We start from the raw sequence: 21,958 nt of genomic DNA, 5'->3' as shown, positions 1-21,958 counted from the left end.
CTAGCTTGAGTTTAACCAGACAGGGAATGTGAAAGCTTGTAGCTCCCCAAGACCATGTGACCTCATGTCATGAGTTAGATCACATGAAGGAGCAAGAGCTTTTAAGATCATTGAAATAAAAAGGTATTTTGAACATAGCCCTATATAAAGCTGATGGTATTCGTATATTTACCCTGGAAAAATAATAAGGATCAGACTAGATGCTATAATGTAACCAAGTAAAACCAATACTCACTCGAATATCATTTTCTTTTATATCAAGCTCCGTTCCATCTTTATACTGCACAGTATAAAACTGAGTTATAGGATCAAATGCCACAATCTGTACTTCATAGTAAAGGCTGCTTCCTGGCCATCTGCCCATGACTGCGGATCCAGTGTCAAATTTTTGACTTGGCATTTTGATGAGATTTAACTATAAAAAATATAAAAAAGTGAAACTCCAGTGTTGAAAGAACACATTTTTCATGTCAACTATTTACAGTGCAAATATTTTATGACCAAAGATTATTAAAGCTTAGATGGAGACCAAAATAAGCAGCTTCAGAAAACAAATACATTTAGGATCATTTTCAGATTATAAGGTCAGAGCTATGGACACACAGCTGTGCAACTGCATTCCCAGTTGTCTGTCGCAAGGTGAACATTCTACAATGACATGACAAGGGGGGGGGGGGGGGGGTGCACACAGGTTTTTTTAACCTTACTGCATAGAATGCATTAAAGAGGTCATAAAGCCATAGGTTTCTCTCCTTAATGCATTCTATGCATTAGGGTGAAAAAAAAAAAAAAACCTGTGCTGCAGCCCCCCTTCCCCTTTTCTTTTTACCTGAGCCTGATTCGATCTAGTGATGTGCACGAGCGCAGCTAGCCCAGCAGGGCTGAGTCCTGCTATCTGTGTCAACGGACACAGCAGGGGGACTCGAGAGTGAGCCCTCACGGGTGCACCCATTGCAAGCGGCTTTCCGTGGGGGCACCAGATAAAGAAGAGGGGCCTAGAGCGCTGGCAGGGGACCCCAGAAGAGGATCAAGGCTGATCTGTGCAAAACGATTGCACATAAGTATAGTCAGGTTTTTTTAAATCGAACGCTTACAACCACTTTAAGGTATAAAAAACCTAGAGCCTTTAGAACCATTTAAAAGATGCATTGCAGTCACAAATAGGGATGTAACGATAACGAAGATATCGCGATATCGTATCGTCGTGGTCGTGTCTCGATATCGTCGTGGTTGGGTTACAATATTAAAAGGACAGGTGTCCGTCAAAAAGCAAGAGGAATAAACAAACACAGTCCCGCGGAACAAATCATTGTTAACCACATAGACCAGAGTTTAAGGATTTTTTTTACTGTTTTTTTTTTTTTTTTCTTGCAATGTAGATATTTTGATCTTTCTGATGAAAAACGTGAACATAAGCTAAATGATAGGTCAGTGTTTTTTTTAAAGGCTTTTTGACTGACTATTTAAGTTTATGTTCCTAAATACCAGTGAGATGCCTCACAGGTCGCCCTAGTGTGAACCGGCACTTAAGAGCAACTGTTATTTACTTTGGAGCTGTACTAAAAAAACTCTGATGCCACCATGTTTAAAATATTGTAAATGGTACAGTTTCTATTATAAGCTGGCCATCCATTATGCAAATTTTGACCAAATCCTGATGAACCAGCCAAAATGCCCTGCGTGTGTGGCCCTGTAGCCACCTTCCCAAAGACATCCAATTAGAAAATTGCAGGAGGCAAGCAGAAAATTGGCATCTGAATAACAGCTGCATCCAGATCAGAAGTAGCCACTGTTGAGGTATTCTGACAGCTGCAAAAAGAGATTCATCCATCTGTGCTTTAAAGCATGGATGGAGGAATATTTCAGATTGTATGGCCAGCTGCACCCTTACCAACTCTATTACAACAGGACATATGAGATCAAGCCATCCAGAAACGTTGGCTTAAGAAAATGTTACCTGGCAATTTATTTTCAATATAGCAGTGGTTCGAAGAGCAGGCAGCAGAAGAGGTATTTCCTTCTGAATACATTTTTTTTCCCCAACAGGTTTTAGTGGCAGTCACTTCAGGGATGATTGCTAAAATTTAGATTTCACTTATGACAATAAAGCTTAATAGTCTACCATACTCACAATATCTCCGACTTAGGAGAAACTGTTCAGAAGATGCCCTTTTCAAACAAGAATCTGATAAACTCAAAACTAGACTCATGCAAAAAGGATATTCTAAGTCGATATTACCCAAAGCATGCAATAAAGTTATTAAAAAAACACGTCATGAACTACTCTTTAACAAGAAAGAGAGGAAGGAGATGATAGGACGAGGTTTATTACCACGTATTCTGGACAGCACTCTGAGATTTATGAGATACTTAGAAAAAATTGGAGCATCCTTACAGATGACCCAGTACTGTGCAAGTACCTTGGACCTTCTCCAAGTGTTACATATAGGAGGGCAAAATCACTACGAGATAGCTTGATACAGTCACTATGCCAGACCTCATAAGAATGATCAATTACCCAAAGGGATGTTCAAGTGTGGAAATTGCAATTTCTGCCCTTGGATTTTAGAAGGGCCATCCTATAGGTTACCATCAGGACGTATACACTACATAAATGAACATATGGCCTGTCAAACGAAAAATGTGGTATATATTATGTTATGTATTTGTGGTTCATTTTATGTAGGGAAGACGATCAAATTTTTGCATGAGCGCATTTCTGATCATATTTTCTATATAAATACAGGACAGATCAATACACCCATTGGAGGACATGTGGGGTTAAAACACAGGTTTGATGATTCAGTGATCAAATTTACAGTTTTGGAAGTAATACATCAGGATTCTAGGGGGGGAAATGTTGACAAGAAAGTATTATGTAAGGAGTCTAAGTGGATTTTTGACCTAAAGGCCACCCAGTATTCAGGCCTCAACAACGTCTTGAGCTTTAAATCATTCCTATAGCCCCCAATAGAGGGTGCTGTGGGAGTGAAATACATATATATGTTTGCTGATTTTTGATTTTTTTTAATCTAAATTCCTTCCCTTATTCACATTATGTTACTCTGCCATTCTATATATGTAATAGTAAATGTAATGCAATCGTTCTGATGAGCGTTTGTTGTTTAAATGTTTGTTCACAGACCGAGACCTGGCAGGCATGAGATGATTTATATTTCCAGCAGGCGTTCGGTGGTAAGTTCACCCTTCGTCCTCCAGGGAGCGGATGGATCGCGGAAGTTACAGAGAGGCTCTCTGTGGTTTTCCCTTTGGACTTCCGCCGCTCTGCCGACGTCACTTCCGCCGCTGTGCAGATGTGACACACAGGCCTGTCTCACAGCTGCAGCTTGTGGACTAATTGTCTCTACTGCAGCTGATTTGATTCGCTCTAGGCAGAGGTGGTGCCCTATTTAAGCCGGTCACATGATCGGAAAGAGCAAGGCAGCATACACTGGAGACACTGTGCGGCAAGGTATGCGAGGTTTCTTGGGGGGGAATCTAATGGAGGTTTTCTTTCTCCTTCCCCCTCCATGTTAGCCATTCTATCCCATTATTATTTTTTGTGCAAGGGGTTCATCTATTTTGCCCCCAATGTGAAACTTAATTCCCACCACTGACATTGGTCCACTTTAATGGGCTCCCGACGCCTGCAAAGGAAGTGTTGTTCCTCCTGCCTGCCTTGTTCTTAGGTCAGCACAATTATGAATTATGTATTCATGTAACATTTGATGCAAATGCAATAATCGGATTTTTGTAAGATCTTACCGTAAAATCCTTTTCTCTTAGCTCATTGACAGACGTAGTCTTCTTGATTCACAAGAACTGGGTTATGTTGTCTCCGCAGGAGTAGGACTAGGCAGAAAAGAAAAAACGTTCTGGCTCCACCCTAGGGGCAGTCCCAGAGGGTATATCCTCCCTCTCTCTGCTACAAGGCATCAGTTCTGTCACAAAGCAGCAACAGAGAATTTAACCCAACCCAATGATAGAGGGGCGGGTACTACGTCTGTCAATGAGCTAAGAGAAAAGGATTTTACGGTAAGATCTTACAAAAATCCGATTTTCTCTGTCGCTCATTGACAGACGTAGTCTTCTTGATTCACAAGAACTGGGACATCCAGAAGCAGTGCCACAAATGAGGGGTGGGATTGACAGAAATCAAAATCCAATCTAGAAGGCCCAACCGGTGCCAAACTAGAAGTTTTAAAGGCTCATTATAAACAAAGAATGAGACTCAAAAATTCCAACGGAAAAAAACCCTCGAGGTAGACCACTGGTCTCCTCAAATGGCGGCCTGCAAAACCTTGCGGCCAAACGAGGCATCAGACGATGCCATTACATCAACTTTATAATGTTTTGTAAAGGTATGCACCGACGACCAGGTAGCCGCCTTGCACACCTGGACCACTGACGCCTGATGGCGAAAGGCCCATGACGCACTAAGTGCCCGAGTGGAGTGCGCCTTAACAGGGAACGGGGGCTCCCGACCCTGAATAGAATAAGCCTGTACCACCGTCTGTCTGATCCATTTGGAAATAGTCGCGGCAGATGCAGGCAACCCCTTTTTGGGTCCATCCGGGATCACAAAAAGTGAATCCATCTTGCGAAACGAGTCTGTCGTTTTCAAGTATACCCTGATCGCCCGGACCACATCCAAGGAGTGCAAAGCAAACTCCCGAGGATGACTGGGCTTAGGACACAGGGAAGGTAATACAATTTCTTCATTCAGATGAAATTCTGAAACCACTTTTGGTAGGAAGGATGGATTCGGACGAAGAACCACCTTATCTCTATGAACCACCAGATATGGGGAACGACAAGATAATGCGGCCAGTTCTGACACCCTGCGTGCAGAAGTGATAGCCACCAAGAAGGCCACCTTCTGGGACAACGTAGGTAGAGGAATCTCCCTAATATCTTCAAAGGGAGGTTTCTGAAGAACCGACAATACTAAATTAAGATCCCAGGGTGGTAACGGCGCGCGCACTGGCGGAGCCAGATGTCGCACCCCCTGGATGAAATTCCGCACCAAGGAATGAGTAGCCAAAGGCTTCTGAAAGAAGATAGCTAATGCTGAGACCTGACCCTTGATAGTACTCAAGGCCAGTTTCTGCTCAACCCCTTGTTGCAGAAAAGCTAATATTCGACTAACCGAATAAGACCGAGGACGGAACCCCAGGAGGTTCACACCATGCAATGTAGGACTTCCATGTGCGATGATAAATCTTTCTGGAAGTCGCTTTCCTTGCTTTAACTAGAGTAGGAATAACTGAAGCCGACAATCCCTTGTCCTTCAGCACCTGGGTCTCAATAGCCAGGCCGTTAAAGCCAGCGATCGTAAAGCAGGATGGAAGATCGGTCCCTGAGACAGTAGGTCCTCCCTGAGAGGAAGTCTCCACGGGACGTCCGCCACCAGTCTGACCAAGTCGGCGTACCACGCTCGGCGAGGCCAGTCCGGAGCTACCAGGATTACTAGAATTCCTTCCTCCTCTATCCTGCGAAGAAGTCTTGGCAGTAACCCGAGAGGAGGGAAGGCATACATTAGCTGGTATTGCCCCCACGGGGCGATCAGTGCGTCTGCGGTCTCTGCTAGAGGATCGCGGGAGCGAGCCACGAATCTCTGTACTTTCCTGTTGAATCGTGATGCTAACAGATCCACATCCGGGGTGCCCCAACGTAGGCACAACTGGTGGAAGACTTCTGGATGGAGGGACCATTCCCCCTGATCCAGAGTCTGACGGCTGAGATAATCTGCCTGCCAATTCTCCACCCCCGGAATGAACACCGCAGAGATCGCTGGAACAAATCGTTCCGCCCAGCGAAGAATGCAAGCCACTTCCTTGGCCGCTCGGACACTCTTGGTGCCCCCCTGGTGATTGACATAAGCCACGGCCGTGGCGTTGTCCGAGTGGATCCGAACCGGGCTGCCCTGGAGCTGCTCGGTCCAGTGAATCAGACAAAGTCTGATCGCTCTCAGTTCCAATACATTTATCGGCAACCTGGATTCTTCCGGGGACCAAAGTCCCTGGACAGATAACTGACCGAGAATTCCTCCCCATCCGGATAGACTGGCATCCGTGGTCACTATCGTCCAATATATTGGCAGAAATGACTTTCCCTGGCTGAGCATCGGAGACCGAAGCCACCAGACCAGAGACTCTCTGGTCTGTTTGCTCAATCGGATCCGATTCTCCAGGGATTCCGGATTCCGATTCCATCTGAGAAGAATCTCTTGCTGAAGAATTCGGGTATGGGACTGGGCAAATGGGACTGCTTCGAAGGAAGCCACCATCAACCCCAGAACCCTCATGCAAGTTCGAAGAGAAGACCAGCTGTTGGATAGTAACCACTGGACTGCTGATTGAATCTTCCAGAGTTTCCCTACCGGAAGGAAAACTCTTGTCCTGACTGTGTCTAGAATTAGACCCAGATATTCGAGCCTCTGGGTGGGAACCAGAAATGACTTTTGCTGGTTCACCAGCCACCTGAATTCCTGTAAAGAAATTATAGTAATTTCTATGTTTTGTAGCAGGGTCTGAGGAGACTCTGCATGAAGCAGGAGATCGTCTAGGTAACCTAGAATCGATATGCCTCTTTGGCGCAGTAGTGCCAACATTGGGGCCAACACCTTCGTGAAGACCCGAGGAGCCGTGGCGAGACCGAAAGGTAACGCCACAAACTGATAATGGTTCTCTTCTACGGAAAAGCGTAGAAACCGCTGATGTCCTGCGAAAATGGGAATGTGAAGATAGGCGTCCTTGATATCTATGGATGCTAGGACATCCCCTGGATGCAGGAAGGCTGCTACTGTGCGAATGGATTCCATCTTGAATTTTCTTATGTTGAGAAAGGAATTGAGTGCCCTTAAGTCCAGAATTGGACGCACTTTGCCCTCTTTCCTGGGTATTGTAAATAGGTTTGAATAAAACCCCTGAAAACGTTCTGTCCAAGGAACGTGGACTACCACTCCTTGTTGTAGTAAATCCGTGACTGCTCTCCGCAGATCTTCTAGACGATCCGGGGATAGTCGGATATTGGAAGGGAAGAATCGCGCCGGTGGGAGAGATCGAAACTCGATCTTGTACCCTGACCTTATGACTTCGCAAACCCACTTGTCCGGGATTCTGGAAAGCCATGGATCCGGGAACCGGCGAAGACGTCCCCCCACCCCAGTTATGGGTGGGGGCGCACCTTCAGGCTTTAGACGATTTATCTTCAGGTCTGGAGGGGGCGGGCTTTTGCTTGCCCGACCAACGTCCCCTGAAGCCTCCTGAAGGAGCTTTGGAGGACTTAATTTTTTCACCCGCGGGACGAAAAAACTTTTTGTGAGCAGAGAAAGAAGGCCCTCGTCTTTGACGAGGTCCTTTACCTTTAACATTTTGCGGTAAAAAGGTGCTCTTTCCTCCCGTGAGATCCTTAATGATCTCATCTAAGTTGGCTCCAAATAGACGCTCTCCTAAAAAGGGGATATTTAGCCAATGCTTTTTTGGAACCTTGGTCGGCTAACCAACCTTTTAGCCACAGTGTACGCCTGAGAAACACTGCTGAAACTGATGCTCGCGCCAATAATGGAGTGGCGTCTAACGCCGCATCACACACAAACTGTAACCCCTGTATCATTTGTTCCAACAAATCTGATACCGCCTGAGGGACTTCTTCTAAGTCCCGGCGCAACCACTTGGTCCATTCAGTTACAGTCTGCGAAACCAGTCCAATAGCAATTATTGGTCTGAAAGCTGATCCAATCAAGGAAAACATGGTGCGAGACATAGCTTCTATCTTGCGATCCACTGGATCTTTAAAAGACGGAGCGTCTTCTAAAGGAATAACCGTGGCTTTATTCAATCTAGCAATTGGTGAATCCACCACAGGTGGTTCTGTCCATTTCTTAATGAGGGTTTCCTCAAACGGATAACGCCTGTTAATGCGTTTAGAAATAGCAGAAGTGCGTTTTGGCAGACTCCATTCTTCTTTGATTGGATTGCCAAAACATTTGGGCAATGGAAAAACCTTCGCTACTTTGATGCGTTTTTTAGTCCCAAAGGGGATTTCAGTTTCAGCTATTTCCGACGGAATACCCTGTAATCTTAAGGTTTCTTGAACAGATACAATGAGTGCGTTTACCAACGCTTCCTCTCGGGCTATGGCTGATGCCGAAACATCCTCCTCACTGTCTGAAGAGACAGTACCCGAGACACCAATCCCAGATGAAGTACCTGCAACTGCAGAAATAGGCTCAGATTCTGAATCTGAAGTTTCAGATAATAAGGGGTTAGGCGGGGGTCGCTTTCTTGCGCCCTGACAAGCCACTTCCACCCGGGACACAAAAGTTTCCATAATAGCTGACAATGATTCAACCGTCAGTGGGGTGCTGGAGGATCCTGCAGACACCTCGAGGGGATCCGGTGGAGATACATGAGTGGCAGGGTCCATGTTAATTCAGGACACCTCTGCCAGAAAAAACAAAAACTTTTTTTTTTTTTTTTAAATAAAAAATACCTTTTTTTTTTTTTTTTTTTTTTATGTGTATCCCCCTAGCGCAATAGCGCCCCTCAGAGTACCTGCTTCTCGATCCCCACAGAGAGAGAGAGGGACCCTCAAGGCTCACCACCCGATGCAGAGAAGTTTCCAACCAACTGCAGTCAGCGTCTGTCTTTTACAGACTGGAAAGAGCTGTGTTAGTTTTCCCGGGTAGAAGGACGTGGCTCCGCCCCCTGTGTACGCCTTCCGGCGTTCCCAGCTCTCCACGAGGTAGCTGGGCTCATCAAACATGGCCGCCCCCATACAGGAGACAATAGACTCCAAAAACATGGCGGCCGGCGTGACCCGAGGACATTCATGCACCCAGTCTACGGCAAAATGGCGGCGGACTGCCGAAATCGTTTTTCCCAGCACATCCACCTGCATCTCTGCTAAATGGCGGTTTATCGATCTGCAGGAGGTACACTACAATTAAGGTAGGATTATACCTCCTATGTCTGCTGTAATACTACAGTCTGCTGGGTAGAGTGTTAGCTCTCAAACCAAGTCCACTTCCCACCAAACACATGCTGTATTTACAAGGGGGACTTTTAGTGTCAGACAGATACTGACCATGTATGGAGGGGCCCATAATTCATACTGCCTCATAACGAGGCAAAAAGGGAACGTTTACTCACCATACCGAACCGTCAGGCACCCTCTCTTCACAATACCCTCTCCACCGGGGTGGGGGGTTGTGGACCACTCCGGACGCCTCGACTCTCTGGTTCCTGGCATCCAAGCGATACTTTTAACTCGCAAGGTCAGTCCCTCCAATGGGACTCCGTCACGGCCGACCCAGCGCGGAGCTCTGGTCTGCACGCGCTCGTAGGCAGAAACCGGGGTGACCACTGGATCTCAACATCCAGCCCGTCGCCCGGCCCCGCATACTTACTTGAATGTGTCGCGGCCGACCAAGCGCAATGCAATGGTCTGCGCGCGCTCGTAGGCCGGCTGGGGTGACCACTGGTGTCGCCCAGTCCGGCGTATTTGCTTGAAGATCTCACAGGAAAAAACACTGGAGAAAAACTACCTAAAAAATATTTTTTCTAAAAAAAAAATCTTGCCAGGACCAGAGATCCCAGCAAGGAACTTAGGTCCTTACTCCTGACTAGACAGAAAAAAACTGATGCCTTGTAGCAGAGAGAGGGAGGATATACCCTCTGGGACTGCCCCTAGGGTGGAGCCAGAACGTTTTTTCTTTTCTGCCTAGTCCTACTCCTGCGGAGACAACATAACCCAGTTCTTGTGAATCAAGAAGACTACGTCTGTCAATGAGCGACAGAGAAAATTATGATTGTAATGTATATTCTTTAATATCTCTTTAGTGCAGCATCTATCTGGTCTTTGTAGTGCCCTGACTAAGCTAAGGCTGAATCAACTAATCGACTAAATCGATAATGACAATCGTTGTCAACGATTGTCATTATCGATTAGTTGCTCTGTCGATTAGTTGTGCTGCATTCTTGACATTCCACGACTGTCAGCGAGCTCCGTCTGCTCTGTGAAGCAGCAGTGTGCCCTCTCTGTCTCTCTCACAGCTCGGCACTTCCGTGACCTCCCCCTCCCTCCTCCTTTCCTCTCTGCCTTCTTGCTGAGTCAGTGAGTGAGGGAGTGAGTCATATCGAGCTGAGGGAGAAGCAGCAAAACGTGAGTGCCGAGCTTAGTACTAGTTACAGTGTCCATTCCATGCAATGTAGCCCGCCAAAAACAGAATAAAAGCCTATCCAGATAAAAGAGTTAATATTCCTTATAAAGTGCAATATTATAATAAAAAAATAAGTGATTATAAACGTCCATATAACACATATAGGTTGTCTTTCTTTGCTCCCTATTTCATATCTATGGCTGACAGACGTTTTTATTCACTTATTTTTCTATTGTAATATTGCACCTTATAAGGAATATTAACTCTTTTATCTAGATAAGCATTTATTATATTATTTACAGTATATAGCAGATAAAAAAAAAAAAAAAAGTTTTGGTACAAGTACCGGTTCACACTTGTGCGGTTTGCGCCATTGCATGTAATTCGGAGCGCACTGCTCCTAAATTACATGCGATCTCATGTGCGGATGCGAGTTCAGCCATACATGAGGCTTTATTTGAGCCGCCTCAGAATCGGATCGCACAGTGGTATGTGGTTCACATTTGTGCGATCCGATTCTGTGCGAACTTGCAGATCGCACTGCAATATGCAATCGCAACTGGGTATATCATTAACTTTTAATTTGCACCCCCTGCGTATCGCATATGGCAGTGTGAACTGCCAGATGTGCGGATGTGATGGCCTTCGTGCCGGTTCACATTTGTGCGATGCGGGAACGCTGCGAATATGCAGCGTGTTCCGCATCGCATCCGCACATCTGGCAGTTCACACTGCCATATGCGATACGCAGGGGGTGCAAATTAAAAGTTAACGACACCCCCAGTTGCGATTGCATATTGCAGTGCGATCTGCAAGTTCGCACAGAATCAGATCGCACAAGTGTGAACCACTTACCACTGTGCGATCCGATTCTGAGGCGGCTCAATAAAAGCCTCATGTGCGAGTTTGTTGTGGTTGCGCTGCGAATTCAGCCATATAAAGTGTATGGATGAACTCGCATCTGCACATGAGATCGCATGTAATTTAGGAGCAGTGCGCTCCGAATTACTTGCGATTTCGCAAACCGCACAAGTGTGAACCGGAACACTCTGTTTGTTCATTATTATTTTAAATAAATGAAAAAAAAAGGCATATTGAGTTTTTTATGATTTTATCCGATTAATCGAAAAAATAATCGGCAACTAATCGATTATTAAAATAATCGTTAGTTGCAGCCCTAGACTAAGCTATAATTGCGAAACGCGTTGGCTTTTCCAGGGACCGTTAGACTGCATATACATCGAAATCCGTTGGTGTGGTATACTGTATCGATCTCAAGCAATTTCTTTACACACGGATAAATGTATTTTTTAACAAAACTATACATTTGTCATTCTGTGATGTCACATTTGTTTCTTTTAATCAACAATAAATTGATATGTTTTTTATATAGTGGTGTTGTGATTGCATCCCTACAACCATACACATACCGATATAGTCCCGCTTTTCTGGACCTCCCTTGGTCCTTGTTTTTCTGTTTTTTGCTTTATTTATGGGGATGATGGCATGCATATCACGGTATACATTTTTGTACCTTAAGTCAACAACCCATTAGGTTGCTTAAACACAACAGAGAGCAGATGAAAGTTCAGGCCCAATTCAACTTTCCCAAGGGCATTGTAATTTTCATCTCATGTCAATGGACTAAGGGTAACTACGCAAGGTCCAATAGGAAAAGGAACATGCCAGCAATAAATAATGGGAGTCAACTTTTTTTGAAGTGCAAGCTCTGAGGCGGTCATACTTATCTTCACTACATAGTAAATTGAGGAAGAGCAAGAATGGGAATGTAATGCACACTCAATACTTTGCTAACTGCATGCTTTCATTCTTACATTACTTGCATATGGTTAGATCAATGAGGAAAGATTTCAGAAAAACAAAAAAGCAAGCATTTTGTAGCTTTGAGGAGGATGCATGAAAGATTTTAACTACTTCAGCTCCGGAAAGGTTTACCCCCCTCCTGACCAGACCATTTTTTGCAATACCGCATTGCGTTACTTTAACTGACAATTGCGCGGCCTTTGCGAAGCTGTACTAAATAAAATTGATGCCCTTTTTTCCCCCACTAAAAAGCTTTCTTTTGGTGACATTTTATCACCTCTGCAGTTTTTACTTTCAATTTTCTTCATCAGTTTAGGCCAATATGTATTCTGCTACATGTTTTTGGTAAAAGAAAATCCCAATAAGCGTATATTGGTCTGCGCAAAAGTTATAGCGTCTACAATTTTTTTTTTTTTTTTTAACTAGCTGTTCTGCCTCTCGTGAACGATCTGTTGGTTCCGCGGGACCCGCTGATTGGCTTGAGTCCAATCTCAGTGTGGGTTGGTTGCCAGCGGAGCGCATGTGCGCCCGAGACTCTGTGGCACGAAATGACGTTCAGGTATGTGATTTTGCGCAGAAGAGCCGTTACCCCGCAAAATATATACGTAGGGCGGTCGGCAAGCGGTTAAGATTGCTAAGAAGGCCTAGTTGTCGCCAACCACTTCCGTGCACCAGCTAGGATATAGATACCAAACGTTGTATGGGGAAAGCGGACTGGCAGCTACAGAAAGCAAAAACAATTCTTCCCTCGAACACTCAAACATAAGGCCCGCAGTAAGAATTTATGTACATTTAAAGTGACTGTCATGAGAGAAAGTACAGGGGCTGCCATCTGCTGCTTGCCTCCTAAAAATACTAGATCCGATCTGTGTCTGACTCAAGCACTTTTGAGTCAGAGACCGGGATGAATTGTGCTGTACAAGGAGTGTGGGTCAAGGATCAAAGCGTTAGCATAAAAGCCAGACATTCTCAAAGGCAAGTGCAGCAATGCCAGCCACCATTTTTCTCCAGTGACAGTTGTCATTCCCATTTAGACCCCCTGGTGCCCAACATGCAGCCCTTTGGTACTTTCTATGTGGCCCGTGGGTCCCAGAAGTCTGTAGCTGAAGGATTGATTTGTAAAGGGGTAATAGCAGTGAACTGCTCTAGATTTATGTTAAGATGACACACAGTCTCTATTCTGCAGCATGTCCACAGTCTGACCATCATTTCCTCTGATACATCTGCAGTTTGACAGTCCCTCTCTAGAATTACATATACTGAATGTTATGTGCTGCTCTTACAATGATAGTAGTTAATGCGGAGTTCTACCCAAAAGTGGAACTTCTGCTCATTTGCTTCCTCCCCCCCTTCAATGCCACATTTGGCACCTTTCAGGGGGGACAGGTACCTGTTTTTGACAGGTACCCTTCCCCACTTCCAGGAGATGGTGCCGCGGCACTGTCCCTCAGAAGTTTGGGCCCCGCTCCTCCTTCCCCCGCGGCCAAGCCAATCTGAATGCTCAGCGAGCTTCGCGCATGCCCAGTTCGGACCCATCCTTGAAGCCGCAAGGCTTCACTGCCAAATCCCCTTAATGGCAATAGCGGCGGCAGCACCCGACAGTTAATGGAAACATCGGCTGTGGTGCCGACATTACTGGACTCCAGGACAGGTAAGTGTCCTAATATTAAAAGTCAGCAGCTACTGCCTTAATTTTTGGAGGGGGAGGCTGGAACACCGCTTCAAGCCTCCCCCCCTAAACTGCTATAATAAAACTGTCGTAAACAATCAGCTGTCATTTTTCACTACACAAAGGAAAATAGATAAAAATATTAAATTCACATTTTTTTGATGCACCCAGGTAAGTTGTATAAAAATGCATCTGAGCAAACGAGATGTACTGATATCATGCACATTATTCCGCCTGTGTACACCGCACTGCTGTCATTGTTTTTATTGCCAGCTTTTATCACCCTCATTTGTATGTGGTACTTAGATGGCAGTCGTGTGATTTATTAAGGCAAGGTTCACTTCACACCTATGTGTTTAGCAGTTTGCAGAAACGCCCCACAGTCTATTTAACATGTTTCCTATAGTGATGCACCGAAATGTCGGTCTCCTAAAAATATTGTCCGAAAATAGGTTTTTCAGCGTTGTGCCGAAACAGAAAAAAAAAAGTGCCAATTATGGATGCCAAAAAATGCTTGTGATTTTACTTTGCTTATGGTGTGTTTTTCATAGGCCATGTGACCTGGGTGCATTTTTGATGCGTTTTTTGCTTTTTCAATGCATTTCAATGGGGAGGTGCGATTTTGGTAGTTTTTAACTGAATATGCACCAAAAATTTAGAAAACAGAATTTTTAAATCCCGCTTCAAAAAGGTGCCAATAATGGCTGACAAATTCATATTCATTTAAATTTGCGTTAAGTAAAATATAATACATATTATAAATAGAGGTGCATCTCAAAACTAGAACACCAAAAAGTTGATTTATTTCAGAGAATTGAAAATGTTAAACGCCACTTTTTTTTGGTGAATGACTAGGGGTACTACTTACCCCTACGCATTCACATGAGGGGGCCAAGATCCAAGACCCTTGTTAAAGAGGGTTTTCAGATTCCGATATCCCCCCCCCCTCCTCACAGACCCCCACAATCCTGGACCTGTCACTTTCAACATGGAACAAGGAGCTTTGGGAATCTAAAGCAAACCCCCCCCACCCCCAAATAGTTGACGACACGTGGCCTGATATAGTTCGGGAGGGGGCGATGGCTCTCCCCCTCCCTTTCCTGACCTGCATGCTCAGATAAGGGTCTGCTATGGATTGTAGGGGAAATCACACGCAATTATCCTTCAAAGTTTTTTTTTTGTATGGATTGGGCGAGAGGTACACCACACTGGTTTCATTGCTGTCAATTCTTGTTTTTACATTCAGCTGTCAGCAGAGAACCCTGCTTCCCAGCCTGCTCCTTAACCAGCTATTCATGGTTTGTTACAGAAAGCAAAAAAATGCAAACTAAAAACACCCAAATGTGTACTTATCCTTTAGGAACACATACATGCAAAGAATATTTATTCTCAAATCAGAGTTTAGTGCCACTTTAACTTTCCATCATCTAGTAAACACTAATATCGGCTCTCATGCACATTGCTGGATCGAGATCGGGTTCAGGTATGTATTGGGGGGGGGGGGGGGGGTCTCCAGGGGGAAGCTGCATGCAGAAGGTGTTTTTTATCTTACATGCAAGGTGAAAACCCTTCTGCCTTTACAACCACTTAACCAGAGGGAATTTTTTTTTCCAATTGGGATGGAATGGAGAAGGGTTATATTTGTCAGCTTATTGTCTGTGCCCCTGTTATGGGGAGGAGATTCATTATCCCTATCTGTCCTTTTTACTGTTATCACTGAGGATGAAAGAAAAGGAACAGCAAATTTTCAGTAGAGCAAAATCAGCTTGTGGCTGTTCCAGATAGACAGAAGTTGATTGAACAACTTATGTTAAAGGGTGCTGAAAAAGGTTCATTGATTAGTGGCTGCAGCCAATTATCAGGGCATCCTGACAGCTGTAGTTGCCTCTGCCAGAATACAATGTCCCAGCTGGGGCAGGGTGGAGGGGATTCCCACTGGCTAGAAAATAAAAAACCCAAATAAACATATGGCCAGCTTTAGTCCGGTAAATACTAGGTAGCTGCATGTTTTCATATGTGGAGGGGGATCCTGGATATCCTGGACAATAGCCATCCCAGGTAGTATATTTTCACTAACACCTCAATGTTTTCAGGGTTTTTACTCAAACCGGTTTACAGCTCCCTGGAAGGAAGGCAAGGTGCATCCAATCCTGGACCTCAAGGTGCTGAACTGCTTTGTGCGGGTACAGAAGTTCAGGGTGGAGTCTATTCACACGGTGGTGGCATCCCTGCATCAGGGGGATTTTCTTGCCTCTATCGACATCAAGGATGCTTACCTTCACGTTCCAATATGTGCCAGTCGCCAGCGCTTCCTCCGCTTTGCCGTGGGAGAGGCGCATTATCAGTTTTATCCTTTGGTCTCACCTCTGCTCCTCGGGTCTTCACAAAAGTAAGTCCAGGTGCTAGCATTGTTACGCCAATGGGGGATCATGTTATTGCGCTACTTGGACAACCTCCTTCTGCGAGCGGAGTCTCCTACTGCTCTTGTGGAAAACCTGGACATCACCAAACGAACTCTGGGGGAGTTCGGCTGGATTCTTAATTTTCAGAAGTGCTCTGGTTCTGTCCACAAAGCTGGACTATCTGGGTCTGACTCTGGACTTGGCCAGAGTGCTCCTTCCTCTGGACAAGCTCCAGAAATTGCAGGCTGCAATTCATCTCCTGCTGTCCAGCAGATGGTCATCCTTCCGGACTTACATGTGGGTGCTGGACCCGATGGTGTCTACCTTCAAGGCGATTCCGTTTGCACAGTTCAATACAAGGACCATGCAAAGGGAGATTCTGGCCAAATGGGACAAGATTCTGCAGTCTCTGGGCAATCAGATCCGGCTGAGCCAGGGATTGAAGGAGTCCCTGATATGGTGGCTTCGTTCTTCATGTTTCATCAGTTGTGTCTATGTTGGGGCATCCCCAAGGTGGATCTGTTGGCATCTCTGCTCAACAGAATGGTGCAGAGGTCAGGGGATCCTCTGGCGAACGCCACAGATGCACTGGTGGTCCCATGAGGTCAATATCGTCCAATTTTTGCTTTTCCTCCTTTCAAGCTTCTCGAGACTTTTATACAGGATCGAGGCACCAAATTGTATGTTTTCCTATGCAAAATGCACATCCAAATGAATGGGCTACAAAAATCAGACTGCAAGGGAAAACTCAGGACTCACACAGGAACACGTTCCTTATTCTGGTGTGAACCGTCCCTTACACCAGATGCAGCAAAAATGCATAAGAAAAATGAATGCATTCCAGAAAGCCTAGTTTACACCACTGCAGTACTTTTATGTGGGTTTAAAAAAAAAAAACAAAAAAAACAAAGCATGCTGCATTTTTCCACACTGGAAGGCACTGACACAAACACGAATAAACATGTGCAAATGTAACCTAGACTCCTTTCACACTGCATTGTTGCACTTTGCCCGCAGAGCAGTGTACAAGCAGTTTGACATAGACTTTCTATTAATGCCCCGCATATTTGTCGTGTTTTCTGAAAGTGCACCAAGTCCTGCATGCTGCATCTTTGGTGCACTTTCAGAAAATGAAATATTGGAATGTCTATGGGAAATTAGGGATACACTGCACCCACACTGCGGCCAAACTCCAACGTGGCAGTGTGATAGTGGCCTAAGAGCCCCGTTCACACCAGATGCAGCGAGATGCATTTTTGACTGCTTATGACAGTCCAAAACACAGGTTATCCTATGGGCACACTACTACAGTGCAAAATAGTACAGCAAGCTGCAATTTTCTGCACTGTAAATGCACTGAAATTTACTGCAACACAGTGCACAAAAAGCCCAAGGACCACAGATGACAGAAGTAACCTCAAAGGAAATGCAAGCTAAGGAAGAATACACTGTGTAAAAAAAAAAACTCTAATTAAATTCATGTCAATGCACATGCAAAAATGCGCAGTAAACGCACAATTTCTGGTTTGAATGGGCCTTTAAGCTACGTTCACATATATGTGGGTGTGCAAGTAAATGACCCAAAATATGGGGGTGCCATTAACTAATAGCACCCCTGCACACTGAACGCCACGGTGTGCTTTCCTACACATGAAAACTGCGCCGTTTTTAAGAGGTTGTAAAGCCTCAAGGTTTTTCACCTTAATGCATTTATGCATTAAGGTGAAAAACCTGTGCTGCAGCTCTCCTCCCAGACCCCCTCCACCTTTTTTTTTTTTACCTGAGCCCGATCTGATCCAGCAATGTGCAAGAGTGCAGCGGCTCTAGCCACTGTCCCTTTCCTCATTTGACAGATTAATAGCAGGTGCCATTGGCTCAAAGCTGTGGTCAATCAAATATGGTGACACGGGAGGCAGAGGGCATGGCCAAGTCTCGCTGTCTGTGTCAATGGACGCAGCAGCAGTACTCCAGAGCGAGCCTGCACAAGTGCCCCCAGGGAAAGCAGCTTTCTGCGGGGGCACCCAATGAAGAGGAGGCGCCTGGGGGTTTACAGCCACTTTAACCACTTCCACACTGCCTGCCACATATATACTGCGGCAGGGAGGCCTGGCTGGGCAAAATCACATACATCTACGTAATTTTGTGCATGAGATATCAGGGGCACAAGCGTCGCTCCCGCTGTGATTGGACAGAGCGGGAGCCAATCAGCGGGTTTGGGTGGCCGCCGAGACCTGCAGATCGTTCAGGGGAATGACAGAACTGCGGTCTGCCTATGTAAACAAGGTAGACTGCTGTTCTGTCAGGGAGGAAAAGAGATCTTGTGTTTCAACTAAGCTAAAACACTGATCTCTCTTTTCCTTTAGTGCATCCACTTCCCCCACAAGTAGAAAGCACTCCCTAGGAGCACACTTAACCCCTTTGATCCCCCCTGGTGTTAACCCCTTCCCTACCAGTGTCATTTATACAGTAACAGTGCATTTTCATGAGCACTGATCACTGGTGCCCAAAAAGTGTCACTGAGTGTCAGATTTGTCCACCGCAATGTCGCAGTCCCACTAAAAATCACTGATCGCCATTACTAGTAAAAACAAAAATTCCATAAAAATATCCCATAGCTTGTAGACGCTATAACTTTTACGTAAACCAATCAATACACACTTATTAGGATTTGTTTTTACCAAAAATACATAGCAGAATAAATATTGGCCTAAATTTATGAAAAAGTTAGATTTTTTTATTGGATATGTTTTATAGCAGAAAGTAAAAAATATGTTTTTTTTCTTCGAAAATGTTCAACGAGGTTTTCTTTGCAGAAAACACAGCCCACCCAAATGAATGCGCTGCCGTGCCCATGCACCTGCGGAACACACAGCAGCATACGTGTCAGAGCTTAGCAAAGGATATTAACTATTAACCACTTGCCGACTGCCTAACGACTATCTACGTCGGCGGTCAGCCCCTCTCAGGCAAAGTGACGTAGTACTACGTCGCTAGCCTGTGAGGCTCTAGGGAGCGAGCGCGCGCCGCTGGAGGCGCGCTCTCGCTTGCTCACGGACAGACCCACCATTTGGTGGTGGACCTGATGTCCGCCGGTCACTCGTGATCGTCGGTTACACCGGGACAAAGGCAGGCGGCTAATGTAAACAAAGCCGCCTGTCTTTCTCCCCTGTGTAACAGCAGAGATCATACGGTCCTGCTATGTAGGACCATAGATCTCTGCTGTTACATGAAAAGCCACACCCAATCACAGTTAGAAGCACGCCCCTAGGGATACACTTAACCCCTCCTTCTCCAATAAAGTTAACCCCTTCCCCACCAGTGTCATTTTTACAGTAACAGTGCATATGTATAGCACTGATTACTGTAGTAATGTCACTGGTCCCCCCAAAAGTGTCAGTCAAGGGTCCGATCTGTCCGCCGCAATGTCGCAGTCCCGCAAAAAGAAGAAAAAAAAAAAAAACCAACGCAGATCGCTGTCATTACTCGTTAAAAAAAAAAAATAATAAAAATTACAAAAATCTTTCCCTTAGTTAGTAAACGCAATAACTTTTGCGCAAACCAAAATACCCTTTTTGCGATTTTTTTTACCAAACATATGTAGCAGAAAACAAATTGCATTTTTTTGGGGGGAAAACAAATAAACAAATTTGAAAAATATTTTGGCAAAATTGTCGCTCTTTTTTTATAGCGCATGATCAAAAATCGCACAGGTGATCAAATACCACCAAAAGAAAGCTCTGTTTGGGGGGGGGGGGGGAAGGACGTCAATTTCGTTTGGGTACAGCGTAGCACGACCGCGCAATTGTCCGTTAAAGTAACGCAGTGCCGAATCGCAAAATAGGCCCTGGTCAGGAAGGGGGTAAAATCTTCCAGGGCTTAAGTGGTTAAAAAACGCACTACAAAGTACGTATCCAAAAATACAGAGACTGTGGTGTAAAAGAGCCCTTAGTAATGATGATTTCCTGGTTGGGATTATTATGGGATGGATATCAGATGGTAAAGTCATGTACTTCTTTACTGTCAGCGCCCCCTGGTGGTTGTATCTCTTCTTACACCTGTTCTAGGATGGGAGTGATAGCAGAATTCCAGTTTTTTGTTACTTTTCTCATTGGATACAATGGTGTTCTTTTCATACAATGTTATTAGAGGTTTCCTGTCTGATGAAGGGCTCTCAGCCCAGTCCTGTAGCACTTCATACGGCCTCTCTAGCGGACTTTTGATGAGAATAATCGGCACACTAACAGGTTCGGACTCGGTTGCTATGACCCCCAGGCCCTGCAGCATTTTACCCATTACTGCCCCCTGGAGTGTGCTTTACGCTTTTCACATTATACCCCCCATGTATATCTCCAAAACTTTCCCGTAAAAAGTTTATAAGAGGACCCTGAGCGGATCTCCCGGCCTGCCATGGTGACACCCGGCCCTCCCCCAGACCACTAAACAAACACCCAGACAGATAACCATCGCGGCCGCTCAGCTACCCGGCGCCATAACACTTCTCCCCCACCCACACGCCCCCTGGTCATTACCTGCTCCTCCCGCTTTGCTGACCAGCCGCTCCGGTTACCTCACAGCACTCACAGCGCCCCCCGCCCGTAACGGCTCCGGCTTCGGTTCTCGGCGAGTTCTCAAAAGTGTTCCTAGGCGCGAAGGAATCCGATTGGTCGCCGGGGGTTATTTGGAACATGCCCCTGGCTAGGATTGGACGGAGCAGGTGTTGTGGGCAGAGGCTGGCCACGCCCCGCGGTCTGGCGCTTGAGGCAGAGAGGAGTAAAATGGAGGCGGGAAGTGAGCTGGGTCGTTGATGATGAGAGCAGGGCGGGCTGCTGAGGATTCACCTCATAGAGCCCTGTACTCAGCCTAATACCGTCCCCACTGAACTTATAAGTCTCCTATCAACGTACAAAACACCGAGAAATACGGGACATGTGTGGAAACACAAAGCGGTTGCGAAGTTTCAGATGTTTGTATAAAATAAGAGCCAGAAAATAAATAATAACAGGCAGTTTACCACACAAACATGACCGAGTTCTGACAGGGACTAATAACATTAATATACCCACTAATGGCAGCTAAATACATCTCTGGACCAGACCCAAGAATAAAAATGCTGCTTTTTGAACCTTCAATCCCTTCATTCTTATAAATATTGCTCCTTCTCCCCTCCTTTAACAAAATCACATCACAGATCATTTATTTATTTATTATTAATATTATTTATTTGTAAAAAAAAAAAATCTTCAGATGAGAATGGTGGGATAAATGCCTGCAATGTCTCCTAGATACCCACATCATGGGTCCCGGGAGGCCTTGGGGCAAACCCAGAGTCATAACTAGAACCTTTGGGGCCCCAGTGCAAGAAACCATGAAAGGACCCTCGGACCCCTGACCGGGGCCCTTCCCTTTAAGCCTGGGGCTCTTCCCACTGATCCTGGGGCCCTTTACTCTCGTTTCGGGGCCCATTATTACCGTCCCGCAGCGGGACCCTTTCACAAGTTCTGCAGTGGGTCCCCTTCCTGCCATCTTGGGGCCTCCCCACAGTGCTGGAATGCCAGGGCCCAGTCACAAGTGTGACATTTGCAATACTGGAAGTTCACCCTCTGGTGTCAGTAGTTTTTATTTTTTGGTATTTTAATTGTATTATTTTTTTATTATTTTATTTTTTTTACAATGTCACTGACTATGACTCTGTCCATTCAGAAAAGGAAGGAGCTGGTAAATTACATATTTACTGACCCCTTCCTGGTTCTCTATTGTGACACATCCCCTGCAGCAGCCGGCAGGAGAGGGAAGGGAGCACAGTGTGGGGGGGGGGGGGGGCAGCACAGTAGGGGGGGCGGGGGAGCACACAGGGGCCCAGAGACAGCAGAACACAAGTGAACTGGATAGGAGGGGTGG

At 45.5% G+C, this 21,958-nt stretch overlaps 1 protein-coding gene across 1 annotated transcript in view; it reads right to left on the bottom strand.

The window, feature by feature from the left end:
- LBR (lamin B receptor) overlaps positions 1-20,813 on the bottom strand; it is a 58,078-nt gene extending 37,265 nt beyond the window's left edge. Inside the window, exons 1-2 of the mRNA XM_082252618.1 lie at positions 20,590-20,813; positions 236-415 (exon numbers count right to left, since the gene is read on the bottom strand). Of these exons, the coding sequence (XP_082108744.1) occupies positions 236-400 (165 nt within the window). The 5' untranslated portion in view covers positions 401-415; positions 20,590-20,813. The remainder of the gene's footprint in view (positions 1-235; positions 416-20,589) is intronic.
- Between the last annotated feature and the right edge of the window lie 1,145 nt (positions 20,814-21,958).

The sequence above is a fragment of the Pelophylax lessonae genome (assembly GCF_965119305.1).
Source record: "Pelophylax lessonae genome assembly, chromosome: 3".
Lineage (NCBI taxonomy): Eukaryota > Metazoa > Chordata > Amphibia > Anura > Ranidae > Pelophylax > Pelophylax lessonae.
The sequence above is the reverse complement of the archived record's forward strand: the minus strand, read 5'-3'. Positions and strand labels throughout refer to the sequence as shown.